The following is a 20,737-nucleotide window of genomic DNA, read 5'->3' on the forward strand; positions in this document are numbered from 1 at the left end:
TGTAGCTAAATTCAAAAAAAAAAAAAAAAGAAAAAGAAAAACCACTTTACAAATGGCTTGGTCCACATAGTGAGCTCCAGACTAGCAAGGACTACCCAATGAGAGTTAGACCCCGTTTCAAAGAAGAGGAACCCCTCCCATGTTAAAGTAAAATATATCTAGTTTATATTGTTTCTTTGTATTTTGTAATATAAATGTTTTGCGTTTTGAAGAAAAACCTTGTAATGATACGTCTAATATTAGAAAGGGTATTGTGGTAGGCAGAATAACCAGTCCCCAAAAGATATACATGTCTCTAAGCCCTGGCACCTGTGAATGTTACATTATATGGAAAAGGAAGATTTCAAGTGCAGATGAATTAAGGTTGACAATCAGCTGCCAATTTAAATGTGGAGATTATTCTGGATTTGTCAGGTGGACCTGCAGTGTTTACAGGGGTTCTTAACAAGAGGTGTATGCAGAATCAGGGTTGGAGTGACCAGATGCAGAAAAGACTTGCCTCCACGTTGTTAGCCTTGAACTATAGAACAGGGGGCCAGACGCCAAGACTGGGCAGCACAGAGGTTTCAGAAGGAAGACCACTTCACTTATGCCTTCATTTTATCCTACTGAGACCCATGTAAGAATCCTGATTTTCACAACTGTTAAGTTTAAAGAAATTTCGTATGCCAACGTGGACAAATAATAGGGCATTCAATAATAAATATTATACTCTGTAGAAAAAAACCCAGGCTTTTAAAGCCTTAAGGAAATACTGATCGATATCCAGTGTTTTTATTTGCCCTACTGAATTTCATCACTTACATTTTGTTTCAAGTAAATTCAAATCATAAAATAACAAATTTGAACTGATAATCATTCACGGTTGTCACTGTTTTAATGTTATTTCAAAACAACAACAAAATCACAAATGACTTAACATATTTTAAATTTGGTACAAGGCATAAGAAACAGCTACCAACAGAAACAAAACTCCTATCCCCTAAACAGAATCCCTACAAAGATCTGCGAACTCAACCTTGTGGTACTCAGTGCTTTCATACTTGAAATGATAGTTTATAGAGAAGGAAAATTAAGAAGACTTTTCTTTATTAGATAACAATGTGCAAGTTAGCCCTTGCTGAAGATACTCGGTAAGAAAAAGGAGTCCTTCAGTCCTAGACAGCTGTCCCCGCTGCTCCTCACCGCGCACTGGCTCTCCTACAGTCGCCATGGCCATGGCTTCTGGTGTCCTTTCTTCTGTCCCTGTCCTCATGAGGACTCCTGCTTCGGCTCCTCCTGCAGCTCTCAGCCCTGCTGTGACTTCCGATTCCCCCGTTCCTGTCAGACCCTTTCTTCTCTGGACTATGACGATGGCTTCTGGACTTCCGGTCAGAACCAGAATGGATCCGCTTGCTATTCTCCCCAGGACTCTCTTGTTTTAGGAGCCTCAATTTTTCCACGGTTCTTCCCCTGTCACCGTGACTGCTAGAAAGTTCTTCATGAAGCTTGTTCTTAGACTTATCCTCTTTAGAGTCACCGGCTTTACTGCCTGAACATTTGGTTCTCTTCTTTTTCTTCCTCTTCTCTCTTTTCTTCTCTTTGCTATCACTCTCACTGCTGCTTTCTGAAGTGTCAGAAGAGGAGGAGGAGGAGGAGGAGGAAGCGGAGGAGGAAGAGGAAGAAGAGGAGGAGGAAGAGGAGGAGGAGGAAGGGGATTTGTTTTTATGTTTTCTATGTTTACTTCTGCTCTTCTGTAGCTTTTTCTTTTTCTTATCACTTTTCTTTTTCTTTTTTTTCTTTTCAAGTCTATCCAATTTCCTATAGTTGGAAAGAAATAGTTCTTTCATCAACAAAAGAGAAACTGCCAACGGACATATCTCCTTAGACGCTAGTGAAAATGTTGTCCACATCTAAATACATTATTTACTTTATTTAATGATAAATCATTTGCTTCTCTTTAAATTACTAAGGCATGTAGACACTGAATAGGAATTTAAATTAAGCCAACTTCTAACTATACTTCAATGGGAATGACTGTTCTTTTGATAAAGCATTCCTATGAGTCAGATATAAAATTATTTAGCATTCTAAATAAAATGGTTTTCTTGATTTAAAGAAAACCTGAGAAAGATGTGTAGCATTAATGGGACCTATGCACAGTTAGATAAAAGAAAGGTTCACCTTATGTCTATGTTTTAAGTGTGGAAACATTAATTAATATCACTGGGCAGTGGTGGTACACCCCTACAATCCCAGGACTCAAGAGACAAAGGCAGGTGGATCTCTGAGTTTGAGACCATTCTGGTCTACAGAGTAAGTTCCAGGGCAGCAAGGGAAACACAGAGAAACCCTATCTTGAAAAAACAAAAACCAAAACCAACTAACAAAGAAACAAAAACCCCACCAAAACCAAACCAAAAATGAAAATTGAGGATTAGAATATAGTTTGATATTACATAAAACAATTATACGCTAGTTCTCAGCAACTGTTTAATTTTAGAAATAAAACAGTTCCACTGCTTTCTGCATTTTTAGTCTGGAAAGCATAGATTGTCTAGATGGGAGTTCTGAGTCACTGAGACACCAGCCTCTTGGTTCTGCAGTCATTCTCCAGGTACCGAAACATGGCGAGCGCCCTCTATTGGACTTGGCAGATCTTGAATTCTTTAGTTCACAGGGAGTGTGTTTAACAAATTTAAGCATTACTATAAATTTAAACATTCTTTCAATATTCCTCAAAAAACCTTCAAAAATGTAAGAAAAAAACATAAAATACTTTCTAAGAACAAGTGGTGTGCAAGATATATCCAGTTTTATTAAGAAAAGTAAACTTCCAAATTAAATATTCAGAAGGTACAACAGCTTGGTAGTATAATATGAGGAAACAAACACTAATTTTCTTATTACTGAAAAAAATCGATCAAGCAAGCAACCCATCCACAGTCTGCGTAGGAGCTGAGCGCAGGGCCCAGGTGAGACAGTGGAGGAGCCCATCGCATATGCGCCCCTTAGTTACCTGAGGAGCTTCTGTTTCTGCTTGGTCGTCAGCGACTTCAAGAACTCAACCTCAGGGTCTTCTTCACCGTCACTCGCGACATAGTCCTGAGTCAACAAAGAATCCGATTGCTCGATTTTAGACAGGCTAGTTACTAGGCAGGAAAGAAAGCTCTTATAGCTGTGTCATTTGTGTCAGATGGTGTGGTACTTGGGACTGCAGTGTGCGGGGTGAGACTATTTCTGCTAAGCTAGACTAAAGGTTCATACAACTGCTTTGTAACTCCTGGAGACTGTCAGGACGTGGAAGATAAGGACAGACAGAAGCTTTACAGCAGGCTGCTGTACTCACACTTTAAACACTTACTGTCTAAATACAGCATTTCTAGTTTAATGAACTATAAAAACCAAGAGCATCATGAGGGGCTGGGACTACAGCTCCATAAAGAACACCCACCTAATATGCACATGGCCTGGCTGCAAGCCCCAGCAGCACAAATATAAAAAACTAAAGACCATGAACTTAGATCAAAAATATCAGTAACTTTAAACTTTATAATTATAGCACTTTATTATAAAAAAGGCAGTAATACAGCCTTTTAAACTCAAGCAAGGATAATGTCTCAGGGTATAAAGGCACCTGCCACCAAGCCTGATAACCTGAATTTTAATCCCTGGAATCCACAAAGTGGAGAAAATTGACTCTTCCAAGTTTTCCTCTTGATTTGCACTGGCACATATACTCATATGCATGCCTGCACTAACAAACATGCAGCACACTTGTACACACACGCACATGTACAGTTCATACACATACAAAATGCAATAAGTTTAAAAACTTTTAACTTTCTGAATTTACGAACAGTTTAATAAATAAGTTTAAAGCATTTTCTATAATACCCAGGGAGCTGTTTATAGACTTCTATTGGCTCAGTTTAATGTCATTTCAAGGGTGCGTTAGCAGGAAGGAGCAAACAATCCCATCACCAGTTCAGTTAGATATTTTATCCACATCAACCCAAAGGAGCCATTTCATTTATTAAAATATAGGTTTATAAACAATTTCTCATTTAGGTTAAAGTAATAAAGTAGCAAAATCAAAATACATTTAAAGCATTTTCTTTGCTCTATCTTACTTTCCTATGGATATATGCATATTGGAAAACATTAAGTAGCAATTCACAAGCAATCACATTTAGATTTCCAGACATTTTCAGCTTACTGATAAAAAGATCATTACCTGTGACGGATCATTTGCGGTCAAGTTTCTCCCCAGCACATTTCGTTTCAGTGCAAACCCACTGTTTCTCATCTCCGCTATTAGCTCCGAGGGGTGCATCGACGGCCCTGTTCACAAAAATCACAGTTTGAATGTATCATTTATATCTCTCTACCTTTTTTGGACTCCACAGTAGGAATGCAGTTGAAGCTTTGTTAAGTAAAATCACAGCTAAATCAACTCAATAATCTTCTGCTGAGCAAATAATCAGATATGATTTTCTAAAACAGCAGTCTGGAGATTCAGAATAGAAAATAATTGCATTTTTCCTTACGTGCAAGGGGATGCTCAGCTTATGTAACTCTGTCATATTGAAATGTCTACTTGGAAGTTTTTAGTATAAAATAAAAACAAAATAAATTAAATTTTAACCATTAATCTCAGTAAAAATTCACTTTATTTTTTTTAATCAAATACCAATACTGAATATACTAACTACCAATACCACACACACACACACATACTCAGGCACTTCAGTTATTAATTGCATTTAGATATATATGTACCTGGAACGTGAAACTTGTAATTACTGGGGTTAGTGACAAGCAGTTTGAGGCTAGCGATAGGTGTGCACCTCTATTCTATCATAGACTAGCTACAGGTACGCATACTTTCTATTTCCCACAAACTGTTGTTTTTGCTTTATCCTAAGCTGGAAGCTGAGCTGCTTTCTGGTCTCATAGTATATACTAACAAAATATTTAAAGGTCTGCCCCCTTTCCTCATCATGGGACCTACTCAGGTTAGGAGACTCTTTCTTCCCCAGCTATACATTCTCGTCGCATTTTTGCTTTCTCTGAAGGTCAGAAACTAGAAGACAGCACATGACCTCAGGTGATGCATCTATACCACAATGTGGTAGGAGAGAGCCGTCTCACATGAGGAGACGGGATAGAGAAGATAGATCCAGAAGATCTCTATATTTCTCTCCCTCTGCTCTTTTGTCCTCTCCCCTTATCTGAGTGTTCAGCTGCAGACCACTCTGACAATCAGAAGTCATGCTGCTCAAGCCTCTTCACTTGTCAACAGCAGCTTTGGTGAAAAAAGTTTAGGCATTAGATGAATAACTTACTGAATTTCCAGGCCTTACTATTCTCTTAAAATTGCCAAGAAAAACTATATACCTGCTGGTCTATGTTCTAGGTATGAGACACGCATGGCAGGGGGAATTACCCATGATGGGAGCATGGGGGTAATTCTATGGGGGTAATTTCTATGGATTATTTTACATAATTTGCTTGCTAGCATTAATAAAACCTTAAATAAAATTTGAATTTTAAGTATTAGTTGCCTCTGAATGAATAAAAGTAGTCATGCAACTAATGTTTTAAATAAGTAACAAAGGTCACTTTGGTGGCTTTCCAAGTTTCATATGTAGGAACAAATTTTATAAAGAGGAAAATGGGCCTTATTATTAACAACATTAATTGATACCAGACAAACTCAGAAAGCACACATGCTGTGGCTAGGGCTGAAGCTCAGGGCTAGAGCACCTGACTAGCCTGAACAGGGTTCTGTGTTGGGTCCCCAGAAACACATGCCCAAAGGCAAACATGGTAAGGATGAGGAGCCTGGTTCTTAGAGTGAGAGGTTACTTTAAATTTCATTATCTTCATCACAGGAGGAGCAATTTTAGTATTTTAAAAACAATGTCTTTACACTAATTCTAACTACTTGAAAATGATCTTTCCTGTGTGGCAGATAATAAAATTATGAAATAAACGCTCCAATTTTAGCATGAGCTTCCTTTCGTAGGGACTGTAAGTACAGCGCTCAGTGACATGCCTGACAAAAGTCATCATTATCAACAGCATCCAGGCTACTTTCACGACTATTTTAGGATATTTTTCAAAAAGTTCTCTTTGGGGTTGGAGAGATGGCTCAGAGGTTAAGAGCACCGACTGCTCTTCCAGAGGTCCTGAGCTCAATTCCCAGCAACCACATGGTGGCTCACAACCATCTGTAATGAGATCTGGTTCCCTCTCCACACGCCAGAACACCGTCTACATAATAAATAAATAAATCTTAAAAAAGGGCTCTTTAAGCAGTCTTGGGCATCACGTATAGGTGTGTGTATGGCTGGGGTAGATGGGGCTGCGAGAGCCGCTGCTCTCCTTCAGCATGTGTGTATGGCTGGGGTAGAGGGGGCTGCGAGAGCCGCTGCTCTCCTTCAGCATGTGTGTATGGCTGGGGTAGAGGGGCTGCGAGAGCCGCTGCTCTCCTTCAGCATGTGTGTATGGCTGGGGTAGAGGGGGCTGCGAGAGCTGCTCCCCTTCAGCATGTGTGTATGGCTGGGGTAGAGGGGCTGCGAGAGCTGCTCCCCTTCAGCATGTGTGTATGGCTGGGGTAGAGGGGCTGCGAGAGCCGCTCCCCTTCAGCTGTGTGTATGGCTGGGGTAGAGGGGCTGCGAGAGCTGCTGTCCTTCAGCTGTGTGTATGGCTGGGGTAGAGGGGCTGCGAGAGCTGCTCCCCTTCAGCATGTGTGTATGGCTGGGGTAGAGGGGCTGCGAGAGCCGCTCCCCTTCAGCTGTGTGTATGGCTGGGGTAGAGGGGCTGCGAGAGCCGCTGTCCTTCAGCTGTGTGTATGGCTGGGGTAGAGGGGCTGCGAGAGCCGCTGTCCTTCAGCTGTGTGTATGGCTGGGGTAGAGGGGCTGCGAGAGCTGCTCCCCTTCAGCTGTGGGCTCTGCTGATCAGACTCGAGCCACCAGGTTTAGTGGCACCCGATGGCCCCAGTCATTTTTTGCACTGGGGACTAATTAAACCCTTATACTTGCTAATCAACCACTCTGCAACTGTGCATAGCTCACCAATCCAGAGTCAAGTTTTGTTCCCATATTTTTGAACTTAAATCTCACGCCATCAAAAGCTCACGGTTTGTAGTCCTTCGTCTAGGAGAGGTGACGAGGCAGGTTTTTGGTTGTGAGCCCAGCTTTAACAGCTGAGCCATCTCTCCAGCTCGACAAGGCAGGTTTAATTAAGAGATATTTCAAGACATTTTTACACTTCCATGTCACCGTGACAGAGGCCATGCAGAATTATGCTGACAAAAGCTAATTCCAGCTCTTTGAAAAATCAAAACACGCTGGAGAGATGGCTCAGTGGTTAAGAGCATTGCCTGCTCTTCCAAAGGTCCTGAGTTCAATTCCCAGTAACCACATGGTGATTCAGAACCATTTATAATGGGGTCTGGTGCCTTCTTCTGGCCTGCAGGCATATACGCAGACAGAATATTGTATACATAATAAATAAATATTAAAAAAAGAAAAGTCAAAACGGATACAATAAACATATTTGCATATATGTGCATTTAGAATAAACATATAAATCTGTGTGTGTACACAGGGTTCTCTCCGTTGACCACTCTCTAGATAGGGTCTCAACACCATAGCTCAGGATGCTGAACAGGTAGCAAAGGTGTGAGATATTACCCCTAGCAAAACAGGCACATCAATAAAACAGACTGCACAACAAGTATGTTCCAATTCAAAATAAGCACCTTTAAATGTCTGGTAAACTATAGCTGGATATGGGTCACAGCAATGCTTGACTTTTTCATGAATTCATAATGCCAGAATTCACTAAAGAATTTTTTAAAAGGCCAATTGTGCTGTTCATCTGTTTTCAAGACAAGGACTTGGACTCCTGATCTTCTTACCTCCACCTCTGAGAGCTGGGACTAAAAGTATGCACGCCACGCGTCACAAGCAAACCCAGGGGTTCTGCATGCTAGGCAAGCCCTCTGCCAACTGAACGACATCTTCAATCTAGGTGTTTGTCCTAAGTGTGTGTCTGTGAGGCTCCAGAACATCTGAGGTAACTGGGTTTGGCCTCCACAGCAGGACAAAACCATACTCCACGTGAAAGTCAGCCCAAGCTCTCCACATCATTATTCTCAGAAGTTCTTACCTATAACACAGGATGACTTTCATGATGGTGTTTATTTAGTTTATGTCCTAACAACAGTCACACTTTTCTCCTAGGAAATCTACTTGGGCAACTGCATCTCAGAGAAGAAAACCCAAAAAGGTCAAATATGTTGTACAGATTACATTTGCAAAGGGCTTAATCTACTTATTAAAGGTTGTTATTTTTTAGAAGTAGACAAAACTCAATGGGAGGTAAAGTGCTCTACAGAACAGGTATTTCATTAGAGTCATAGAGACTTAAAAGTTCTCAGCTGGATGCATGACTCATGCCTGTAAATTCCAGCACACAGAAGTGGAGACTGAGGAGTCGCCCTTAGCTAAAGTTAGTGTTAGTCTGAGTAACCCAAGAAAAACTCTGTCTCAAAAAGCCGAACACAAAACCTAACAGTAGAGCAGTTGGGGAAGGCAGTCCCTAACAAATGCTGTGCATGCATCTGCACTTCACACAGGCACTGGCTCAACGGCCTAGTTCACAGCAGGTCAGCACTCTGTGCAAAGAGAGGGTCCTTTTTTCCTCCTTGAGAGAGAAGTCAGTGTGCACCCCAAATATGGTTTTGAACTTGGATAGTCTCTGTCTGTGATTCATGGCACTGAATGAAGAAGAGTAGTGAGCGGTGGGTAGGTAAAGTGGTGTGAGAGCCTTTCCCGGGCCAGGGAGACAGCTCAGTCAGCATGAGAGCCTGAAGTCAACCCCAGAACCCATGGAAAAGAGAAAGCCAGGTGTGGTGGCATGCATTTTTTTTGTCTGCCTGTTTGTTTGTTTTTGGTTTGTTTATTTTGTTTTGATTTTTTGAGTCAGAGTCTAACTATATACCTCTGGCTATCCTGGAACCAGACTGGCCTTGAACTCACATAGATCCAACTGTCTATGCTGGGATTAAAGGCATGAGCCACAATACCAGGCCTAGTAGCATCTGTTTGGAACACCAGTACCGAGAATACTGAGATAGGTTGATAACTGGAGCTAACTTGCCAGTCAGCCCAGCCTACCTGGCAAGTTCCGGGCCAAGAGGATGGCACCCAAGGAACGACATCTGAAATTGTTGTGTGGTGTAAACACACACAAACACACAACACACACACACACACATGAGAAAGAAGTTCGTCCGTCCTTCCTTCCTTCCTTCCTTCCTTCCTTCCTTCCTTCCTTCCTTCCTTCCTTCCTTCCTTCCTTCCCCAGTTTAACACAAAGCCCCACCATTTCCAAAAGCAGAACCTTTTGGGGGAGGGGCAGGGACACTGAGACAAGGAAGCCCTCATAGCCCAGGCTGGTCCTGAACCTGCGGTGCAGCTGAGGATGACCTGGAACTCCGGCTCCTCTGGCTTCTCTCTCCCAAGTACTGGGATCACAGACACCTGGACGTCCTTCTGTCCTTTCCTAAGGTTAAACCGACCGTGTTTGTCTAGGGAACCACTGTCTGTCCCTTCCCTCCATACAAGCACACATAGGGACACGAGTTACAGTACACTACTCAAAAAGAGCTAGTGGGAATTATCAAAAACCCTCTCATACTTACATCCAATTCCTTGCTGTACCAGAACGAGTGCTTTAAAGAAAGCTCATGGAGGGGCTGGAGAGTTGGCTTAGCTGTTCGGAGAACTTGCTGCTCTTGCAGATGATATGGAGGCTTACAATACGCTTGTAACCCTCTTCTGGCTTCCATGGGCAATAGACATGAACATGGTACACATACACACACACAGGCACTCACGCATGCACATTGAAAAACTACCTAGGAAGCTTATCAAAAGTTTTTTTTAAAAAGACTAAAATGGAAGCTGGACGTGATGACTCATGCCTTTGATCACAGCACTTGTGAGGCAGAGGCAGAGGGATCTCTGAGTTTGGAGCCAGCCTAGTCTAACGAGCAAGTTCGAGAACAGCGAGGACTATACAGAGAAACCCCATCTCAAAAGAAGACTAAAAAAAGGAAACAGATTGAAGAAAAACAAGGTATAATGACATATATTACAAAATGCCATAATAAAAGTCATTACTCTGTATGAGGAATTGGAAGGATGGATGGATGGATGGAAGGAAGGAAGGAGAAAAGAAAGGAAAAGCAGGGGAAGGGGATGAAGAGAAACATGTAACGTGAGTCCCAGGAAAAAGTGAACACAGCTATTAATAAAGCGCGTGGGTGATGTTTATTTATAAAGATGGGGATGCTCTATGGGAGGATTTTTCTAGAGGTTACACAAGATCCGACTGTACTAACTCTATTTAACTGTGCCATGCTCAGGATTTCCTGACACACTGCCAGTTCATCCTTAGTGGAGCTGCAGACAATAGGCCCCTTACTGTCCTTACCCCAACTTCACGCTAAAGACAGCCAGTTGGTCTCTATTAAGACAGAACGTAAAGGAAAATAAAACATTTCATTTTCATCTATGTGGCTGAAAAATACAAAGGCAAGGAAATATGACTATGTTTATTGTATGCTAGCCAAAATTACTGTTTGTTAAAAACAACCTCATCTTACAGATCAATATAAAGATTTGACATATTTGATTATATCTTTATTACTTATGTTTCCAACTTCATTTACATGTAAAGTGGTGATACAACAATAAAGCTAATTCATATGCCTTGGGGACTCTGAGACTCCTCTGTGCTGAGACCACAAAGCATTAGAACTCACTATTCACTTTAATTAGTTACAGAACTATAAATGCTCTGGCTATCCGTGAGCTTCAAAAACATTGAGGGCTGGGGATGTAACTCAGTTGGCCTGTGTGGTCTAATGCCTAGCATGCCACAAACTGGGCATGGTGTATGCCTGTAATCCTAGCATTTGGGACGCTAAAGGGGTCAATTCAGGGTATCCATGGCTACACAGTGAATTTGAGGCCAGCCTGGGCTACATGAGAGCTTCTCTCAAAAAAACCAGTGGGAGTGGGGAGGAGACTATACTATACATGAAGTTTAGGAACAAGTTAAACACAATCAGAAGTTAGTGCTTATGGGAGCGGGGCCAATTGGAAGGCAGCCAGGCATTCTCTAGAGTGAAGGTAATTGTCTCCATCTTGTCAAGGGTGTGGGTAGCAAGTGCACACATCTGTCAAACTCAAACCCTACACTTCAGAGTAGTGCATTTTAGCCAGGCAGTGGTGGTGCACACCTTTAATCTCAGCACTCAGGAGACAGAGGCAGGAGGCTCTCTGTGAGTTTGAGGCCAGCCTGGTCTACAAGGGCGAGTTCCAGGACAAGCATCAAAGCTACAGAGAAACCCTGTCTTGAAAAACCAAAAACAGTAGCGTATTTTAACTTAAAAAAGTTGTAGGAGGCTGGGTGTGGTGCACACCTTTAATTACAGCACTTAGGAGGCAGAGGCAGGTGGATCTCTGTTGAGTTAGAGGCCAGTTAGTTCCAGGCCAGTCAGGACAATATAGTGAGAGCCTGTCTCAGAAAAAAGTCGTAACAATATGTTTAGCCAACAAGTCAACAGTGATTGCTGTGTGGGGGTACTATAGACTCCAAAATATATCTACTCATTATGTATCTTACTATAGGGAGAGAGATGCATGGAATATTTGAACTTTGGATACAATATAAAAAATGATTTTTTTAAAAAAAAGATTCATTTTATTATGTATACAGTGTTCTGTCTGTATGTATGCCTGCAGACCAGAAGAGGGCACCAGATCCCATTACAGATGGTTGTGAGCCACCATGTGGTTGCTGGGAATTGAACTCAGTTCCTCTGGAAGAGCAGCCAGTGCTCTTAACCTCTGAGCCATCTCTCCAGCCCTAGAACATGATTTTTAAGATCTGTCTTACTAAGACTTTAGGAGTCTTGTTTTGGTCTTCAGGCTTGTAATATTTTTGAGAGAATTATTTCACAGGGAAAGTATAACTTCTATTGTAAACTATCTAGAAGAACTGATAAGCTTTGCTGCTTTGAAATGTGAGGGAAGCTCTCCAGTCCCACAGTTGCTAAATAAACAATTACCTGCTAAACATGCACACTGTTCCAGGCAACGGGGATAGAAAATGTTAAGATAAAGTCCCTGCTTCAGAGACAAATGGTTTCCAGGAGAAAACTAGAAGGTCGCTATCATTTTCAGACTTCCAGTGGTCTAGGGAAGGGCGAAAGCAAAGTATCCTAAGCGGAACATGATGAAGGGTCACATTCTTCTCCAAGTTTGATTTGGGCAGAAGAATTAGTATTTACAAGATAAACTTAATTTTATTCTTTACCTGGACAGCCACAAGCTAGTTTCCTCTTGAAGCTGACAGAAGTAGATGAACAAGGTTATGAGAGTTACACTTAGTGGGGCTGGGGAGACGGCTTAGTCAGTAACGGGCTTGTCAGCAGGCACTTGGACGTGATTCCGGATCTCCAGAACACAGGCAAAAAGCTGAGGTGTGGTGTTAAATGCCTGTAATCCCAGTACCAGGAAGGAGAGAAGAGGATCTGTGTGGCTCACCCAACACAGAGATATGACTGTGACCTGAGACTCATGATACCCTTTGAGATTATGAGAGTTGTACCCTCCATTAGTATCAGGCATGCCTTTAACAAAAGCAGAGCCGTTTATTGACAGAATAAGACTATAATTAATTTGTTGGCATCAAAATTTCAAAGAACCACTCTAAAAAATAATTTAGGGGCTGGAGAGAAGATTAAGAGCACTTGTGGCGCTGGGCAGTGGTGGCACACACCTTTAGTACCAGTGGAGGCAGATGCTGGCAGAGTCTGTGAGGTCAAGGCTGGCCTGGTCTACAGAGCAAGTGCCAGGTCAGACTCCAAAGCTTCACAGAAAAACCCTGCCTCGCAAAACAAAAAGAGCACTAGCCGCTCTTGCAGAGGCCCTGGGTTTGGTTTCTAGCGCAAGGTGGCTTTCAACCATCTGTAACTCTAGTACCAGAGGATCCAACACCATCATCTGACCTCTGCTGGCATCGTGCACAATGTGATGCACAGACACACATGCAGGCAAAATACTCATAAAATAAAAAAATCTAAATAAAGAAAAACTACAAAATGAAAAAACACACGCAAAGGGAGAAGAAAGTGGAGGGCTGGGGGTGTCGCTATAGTAGAACACAGGCTGGGCACATACATAGCCTTGGGTCTGGTCAGGGAAGAGGGGGGAAAAGGAGGGCAGAGGGACACACCACACCCACAGCCACCAGAAAGCTAGCGCACTGACTCTAACCTGACACTAACAGAGCAGAAAGTGAGAGCCTCAGTCAGGCTGCCATTGCTGTGAAGAGACACCACGGCCAAAGCAAACCCTTAAGAAAGCACTTAATTTGGGCTTGCTTACATTTTCAGAGGTTTTAGTTCATTATTATGGATAACAGCGATGTAATGGCAGCACACAGGCAGACATGGTGCTGAAGAAGTAGCTTAGAGTTTGCCATTAGCTCAGCAGGCAGCAGGAAGAGAGAGATAGTGGGCCTGGCTTGGGTTTTTGAAACTTCAAAGCTCACTTCCAGTGACACTTCCTCTAACAAGGCCACACCTCCTAATCCTTCTCAAGCAGTGACACTCCCTGATGACTAAACATTCAAACACACAAGCCTACGGGGGCCATTCTTACTCAAACCACCACAGCAAAGACAGTTATTAAGGATGAAGAGAGGCATTAACACGGTAGAGGAGCCAAATCTCCAAAAAGATCCAATAATCTGAAATGTGTACATATTTAATGATGGAGTATCAAAGATTCAAGGGAAAATGGATAGACTTTTTTTTAAAAAAAAGATTTATTTATTTATTATGCATACAGTGTTCTGCCTGCATGTGTCCCTGCAGGGCAGAAGAAGGCACCCTATCTCATTACAGATGATTGTGAGCCACCATGTAGTTGCTGGGAATTGAACTCAGTTCCTCTGGAAGAGCAGTCAGTGGTGCTCTTAACCTCTGAGCCACCTCTCCAGCCTCCCCCTGCTATTTTTTTTTTTAAAGAAAGAAGCAAAGACACCATTACTTTTGGAGGCTCTGACATTCCTCTACCAGTTGATGGTCCAGCAGGCAGAAAATCAGGAGGTAATGGTGAACTGACCCATGCAACAGATCTGGCTGACATGTATAGATTTTACCCAGTAACAGAGAAATACATGCTTTTCTCACTAAAGTATTGTAGTCACCAGACAGTAAACATTTTGGGTCACACAGCTGAACAAATGAAAAAGAGAGGAAATTGTACAAGGCATGCTCTCTGATCACAAGATTTAAACCCAAAATCCGTAACAGAACAGCAGCTAGAGCATCTCACAATATGTGGAGATGAAGACAGACACTTCTAAAAAACACACAGCAAGGAAGTGTCAGGAGAGAGTAAAAAACTATTTTGAATAAAGGAAAATAAAAACATAACAGCTATCTAAAAGATTCTGGCTGGTTTTTGTCTTCAGTTGAAGACAATGTCTCCATATTTGAAATCTGTTAAGTGTAAAGGAAAAATACATACATGGGCTGGTGAGATGGTTCAGTATTGGCAACTTGCTATGCAAGTTGATAATCTGAGTTTGACCAGTGGAATACACATACATGTGAAAGGAGAGATGCAGTCAACCATAGCTGACAGGACAGTTTATGTTACCAAGGTAACCAACAACAAGCCAAAATAGCTCAGGTTAAGAAGGTAGCTAGGATGATGGCTGGACATGCCAGAAAAACAAACCATGTGGTCAGAGGGCTGAGCTTTGAATCTGGTGGTACCAGAGCTCTGGGAAGGATGGAGGGGCTGGAGACTGAGTTCCACCACAGTATGTGATCTATGTTATTAAAGCACCAACAGGAACTCTCAGCAGTTTAAGTAAGCTTCCCAGGCCTATCCCATGGGAAGCACATTGTTGCACATCACTGGATAGGAGGGTGACAGTGTCTGACTTTCTGCAGGAAGTTTCATGCTTGCTCTCGGGCCTTGTTCTAGGTAGCTCTTCTGTTGCTGCTTTGGAGCCTTTTGGCTCTAACATTATAATCTCAAGTGCTTTCCTGAGTTCTGGGAGTCAGTAAAGCTGGGCTGTTGAGGGAACCCCTGATCTGCACTGGTTCTGGTGAGGAGTCTGGGAACTCCTGACCATGGAGCACCTGCTATCTGATCTTAGGTCAAGACAGTCTTTTTGACAAGTTTTAACATAATTTTGGGTACTATCAGAAAGTATTAACTAGGAAAAATCAAAAAACAAAACAATAAATCTAAACCACTGTAATAAAATCGATCAAAAACCACAGAAGACAGTAAAATACTTGCTTAGAGAGATAATTATATAGTATTGAACACAGATTCTAGAAAATAAGGAAGATTTAAAATGGATTCTATGAAGTGGTGAGATGGCTCTGTGGGTAAAGGCCCTTGCAGCCTAACGACCCAGGTTTACCCCAGGATCCACATGGTAGGAGACAAACTCTAAACTTAGCCTCTGACCTTCAAATGTGTGTGTGTTCGTACACACACACACACACACACACACACACACACACAAAATGAATGAATGTAGAAAAACATCAATTCTCGGGCTAGAGATATAGCTCAATGGTAATGTTGGCTAGCATGTGTTAAGGTCACGGTTTGATTCATAGCATCTCAAGAAAGCCCATTGCCAAACCAAAAACAATCTTTACCTTAAAGAACAACAAAGTAAACCCAAGAAGAAAGAAAATGGTAAAGAGGAGAGAAAAATTCACCATCCTAAAAGCTACTTCTCTGCAAAGATCACTAAAACTGAAAAAGCAGGGGTGGAGAGACGGCTCAGAAGTTAAGAGCACTGGCTGGTCTTCCAGAGGTCCTGAGTTCAATTCCCAGCAACCACATGGTGGCTCAGAACCATCCGTACTGAGATCTGGTGTTCTCTTCTGGTCTGCAGGGATATATTCAAGCAGAACACTATTTATATAATAAATGAATAAATTTTATATAAAAACAACCTGAAAAAGCATTAGCCAAATAGTCAAGAAAAGAGAGGAGACACAATGACTAATAATAGGAAAGAATGAAGAGACACCATTACAGACCCCAAGGGTATTAGAAAGGTAATACAAGAACATGATAAATAATTCTGTTTTTGGAGTTTTATTTACACATACAAAATGAACTAAACGCCAAGAAGATTAAAATATAAGAACATTCACATAATTAAAGAAATTTAATAAAAAAATGACTTTTGAAGATAGAAAGCTTTAGGTTCCCAGAGGGATTTACTAGCTAAATCTATCAAACATATAAAGGAAAAATATAAATAGATATAAAAGGATAGAAAAACTGCAGGCCAGTATCTCTCATGAACAGATGCAGAAATCCTTGACAATGTATTAGCAAATTGATTCCAATAATGTATAAAAACAGCTTATACCACAGCCAAGTGGAGTTTAATCCAGATATGCAAGGCTGGTTCAATATCTGAAAATCAATTTGTGTAGCTGTGGTATGCACCTGTAATCCCTGCGTTTGAGACCTGAGGCAAGAGAATCCAAAGTTTGAGATTAGTCAGCACTCCAAAATAAATTCTGAATCCAGTCTGTTAAAAAAACTCAATGTACTCAGGCAGTGGTGGCGCACGCCTTTAATCCCAGCACTCAGGAGGCAGAGGCAGGTGGATCTCTGTGAGTTCGAGGCCAGCCTGGTCTAGAGAGGAAGTTCCAAGGCAGGATCCAAAGGAACACAAAGAAACCATCTCGAAAAACCAAGACAACAACGAACTAAAAACAAACAAGAAAACCTAAATGTACAAACTCAATTAATAAAACCCACAAATCATACTATCAGGTAAAAGGGGAAAGCCATATGATCACACATAACAAAAACAACGGAGTTGAACATTCCTAAATGGTGATTTTATTGCTCCATAACACTGAAAACCGATGGCTGGCATTCCCAGAGCCTTAGGCTGGTTCAACTACTTTCAGTACTGGTGAAGAGCTGGCTTAAACGGAGGGTGTGATGGGTGGCTGAGAAGTAGGCTGTCATAAACCACTCAAAGTGCTTCAGCAACTCAGGTCCAACCTTGCTACACAGGGACAGCTTAGGGCTAACACCTGTGTCCTAAAGACAGACGGCTGAGTCAAACAAGCATGGATATGCAAAAGCTTATCTAGAAAAAGGCAGCAGGTAAGAAGTAGAATTCCACTTTTTTATTTCATGGAGACAGCCGGGCACTGTTTTACAGGTAACTACACATAATTTGTTTCTTGGTGAGCTAGAAAATTTATTATACAACAATTCACATCGCTGTGTAAGTGTTCAATCGTAACAGGGAACTGCATTCCATGGAAGAGTGGAATATTCAAGACAGGCGATCTACAGATGTAAAGAGATGAGTGGCTGTCTTCCCCTTCAGCTACAGGGTGGATGAAAGCTAACGGGTGAGGAGTTTCTTTCTGGGGTAGTGAAAATGTCCGAAAATTAACTGCCATGGATATAGATGGAATGAATATAAAGAGAAATGTACTAATAACTACAAAACTAGGCTGGGCGGTGGTGGCACACGCCTTTAATCCCAGTACTCAGGAGGCAGAAGCAGGAGGATCTCTGTGAGTTCAAGACCAGCCTAGTCTACAAAGAGAGTTCTAGGGCAGTCAAGGCTATACAAAGAAACCCACAGAACTGAACTGTTCATTTCAAATTATAGCTCAATAACACTGATGAAAAAATACTTGAAATTTCCCACTCTACTTTGTCAAAAGGAGTTTAATGTAATATACATTAAAGTTAAGAGTCGGTAGTAAAATAAAGGTGGCAGGGCTAGGGATAGAGCTTCAGATGTCCAGTGTTTCCCAGGATGCATGACACCCTGAGTCTTGTCCCTAGTGCTGCATACATACCATACACCAGGAGTGGTAGCATTTACCTGTAATCCCAGCACTCAGGAGATGGAGGCAGAAGGATCAGAGTTCAAGGAAATACTTGGCTACTTACTGCAGTAAAGCCAGGCTCAGACCACATAACATACTGTTAGAAAGGAAAAAAAAAAAGAAAGAAAAGCTACCCAGTATAGAAAAGGCATGTGGGCTGCCATTTAATTATACCGTAGGAAAAATAGTTTATAAAAATTCATTCATGACTGAGGCTTACAAGTTTTAGAGGTAATTTTGATGTGTCTGGAGTGGATGGAAACTTACAAACTTAAGATGATCTTATCAGTAGAAAAGATATTCTAAACCAGCTTAGCCCAAAGAAGCATTTTGATTGCCTAATTTAACTCTGTAAAGGAGAAGTAAATCTTATAGCTGGTCTCTGTAAACCTCACAGCTGGACTAGTCTAACAGCACCTTGCAGTTCCTAGTGATCAAAGTAAGTTACTTTATATACTGTACTCAGAATTTCATAATAGAAATAATGTAACCCCAGGGGGTGTGGTTATCATGAAATAATTACACTCCTGGGAGATTACAGGCACAAGGCTGTACCCCAGGGGTGTGATTATCCCATGATAACACATCCACTGAAATTGCCTTATTGCAAAAATAATCTCTATTCACTGGCAGGACATTATTCAATAGGTGATTTTTTTTAAATGAAAAGACGTTTTTAGCTTGAATCAGCAAGTGGATTAGGAAATTGGTCAGTTTATTTTTTACTGCATTCAAATTCAGAATACACTGCCATTGTTTGCTTTCCTATTTGATACAGCAGTGTTTTGATTTTGTTTTTGAGAAGCTTTTAAGAGTTCCTATTAGCTTTCATTAAGTGCTAGTGTTAGACTCAGGTCGGGCTTTGAAGGCATTGCTAATGGAGCAACATGATTTAAAATACCTGATACCCACATATAATTTTCAGTTCTTCTAAAACAATGCTCACTAAAAAACTGAAAAGTGATTTACTTTCACTGTTGGAGATATAAATAAGTAAAAATACGGGGTAAAGGCGCTTAGGCAATCCTACCAGTCAAATCAAAGCACTTTTAACATTTTGGTCTATTTCCTTCCAACACCTTTTCTAAAGTATGTGTTTCGCTCTAAGTCTACCAAAGATAAACACATGGCCAGCTACTGCTTAATTAATTATTATTAATTAAGTGCTGTGGTGTTTGAGCTCAAATCCAGGGCCTTGTGCACTGTAGACAAAGTCTCTACCACTGAGCTCTGGTCTTAATGTGTTAGAACCTGTCTTTTTATTTGACTAAATGTTGTAAACAACATCCATATCACTAAGGAATCTTCCTATCATCTTGTTTATTTATTGAGACAGGGTCTCACGGTTGAGATCTGACTTCCTCTCCCCCTAAGTACTGATATCAGAAGTGTGCACAACCAAGACAGGTTTCTTCCTATCATTTTAATCGCTGTTCCACAAAGTATGCCTTGGTAACAATGTTCATACTTATTATTCATTTAATACCTTTTTACTAGATATTTAGGCGTTTTTTGTCCTTTAACAACATTCCCATAATTATTTCCTTATGATAAAAATTATGACTTTTTTATGAAATTATCATAAACTCCACAATTTAAGAGAACAGAAATAAGCACCATCCTGCTGAATCTCGGTTATTCTTACGGATGGCTTAAGCAGATGACTCTCAACCTTGACAGTGCATCTGCTGTAGATCAGGACTTTAAGAGTCTCACTACGCAGCCCAATCTCTCTGCCTCGGCTTCTGAGGACAGGCCTGACTGCACTGGGAACCTGCCTCCGCTCACACAACAGGAGCACAGATGGTAAAATGCACTAGTTTATTTTTATCTCCATTTAACCAGAGTTCAGTGCTTTCAGACACTCTCAGTACACAAGATATAAAGAAAAAAAATCCCTCTGTATTCATCTGTACATCTTGTCTATTTGGAAGGAAAAACTACAAGTGGAAATTTTCTAGACCAGGCTGGCCTCGAACTCACAGAGATCTGCCTGCCTCTGCCTCGCAAGTGCTGGGACTAAAGGCATTAACCACCACCGCCCGGCTAACACTGTATTTCTACAAAGACTGGGGCGAGAATTAATCCAGTCTGTTACCTATTTCTCACCATGAACACAGTCCTTACAACACTCTAGTAACTGAGTTCTCTTTAGCTATCTCAATTATTTTAAAATGGAATTTAATATGGGAATATAAAGGAAAATATTAGTGTTCAGAATATCGTATGACATTCAATATTTGAGAGGCTCAAATTTTAATAATACATTTAATATAAAATAAAAATTGCCCGTAATGTTACTATTTAACTTATCAACTACTTCACTCTCCCTATATCCTTCCAGTCTGACCGACACGCATGTTTATATTAGAATCATAGTCCAGATTCCGTCAGCACACCTTAGCTTATCAACACACTAACACTTATCTTGCCTATTTCCCGAGTACTAGATTAGAGCGCAAGTAAAAATGAGAAATGCTGACAACACCCCCCTTTTAGAGTTCTTTCAGTATAACTTTCATTTCCTTCAAACTATCCCCTTTCCAAATAAACAAGCAACTGTAGAGAAGACAATGCCGAGCTATCGGTTCTGCCTGCAACAGCTTCCCGTATCCACAACACAACACACTCTCACTTGGGAGCATTCCATGAACGGACTTAGGAGCTAAGACTAAAATATTTACTTGTTTGTGTGTAGATTTGCACACACACACACACACGCCTGAGTGTGGTATGTATGGGCATCATGTT

General features: G+C 41.2%; 1 protein-coding gene across 1 annotated transcript in view; it reads right to left on the minus strand.

Moving 5' to 3' along the window:
- Window positions 1-858: 858 nt before the first annotated feature.
- Cirsr (corepressor of RBPJ and splicing regulator) overlaps window positions 859-20,737 on the minus strand; it is a 32,861-nt gene continuing 12,982 nt past the window's right edge. Inside the window, exons 8-10 of the mRNA XM_048425818.3 lie at window positions 4,217-4,323; window positions 2,999-3,084; window positions 859-1,800 (exon numbers count right to left, since the gene is read on the minus strand). Of these exons, the coding sequence (XP_048281775.3) occupies window positions 1,182-1,800; window positions 2,999-3,084; window positions 4,217-4,323 (812 nt within the window). The 3' untranslated portion in view covers window positions 859-1,181. The remainder of the gene's footprint in view (window positions 1,801-2,998; window positions 3,085-4,216; window positions 4,324-20,737) is intronic.

Source organism: Myodes glareolus, chromosome 21, assembly GCF_982192425.1.
Source record: "Myodes glareolus chromosome 21, mMyoGla1.1, whole genome shotgun sequence".
In the NCBI taxonomy this organism is placed as follows: domain Eukaryota; kingdom Metazoa; phylum Chordata; class Mammalia; order Rodentia; family Cricetidae; genus Myodes; species Myodes glareolus.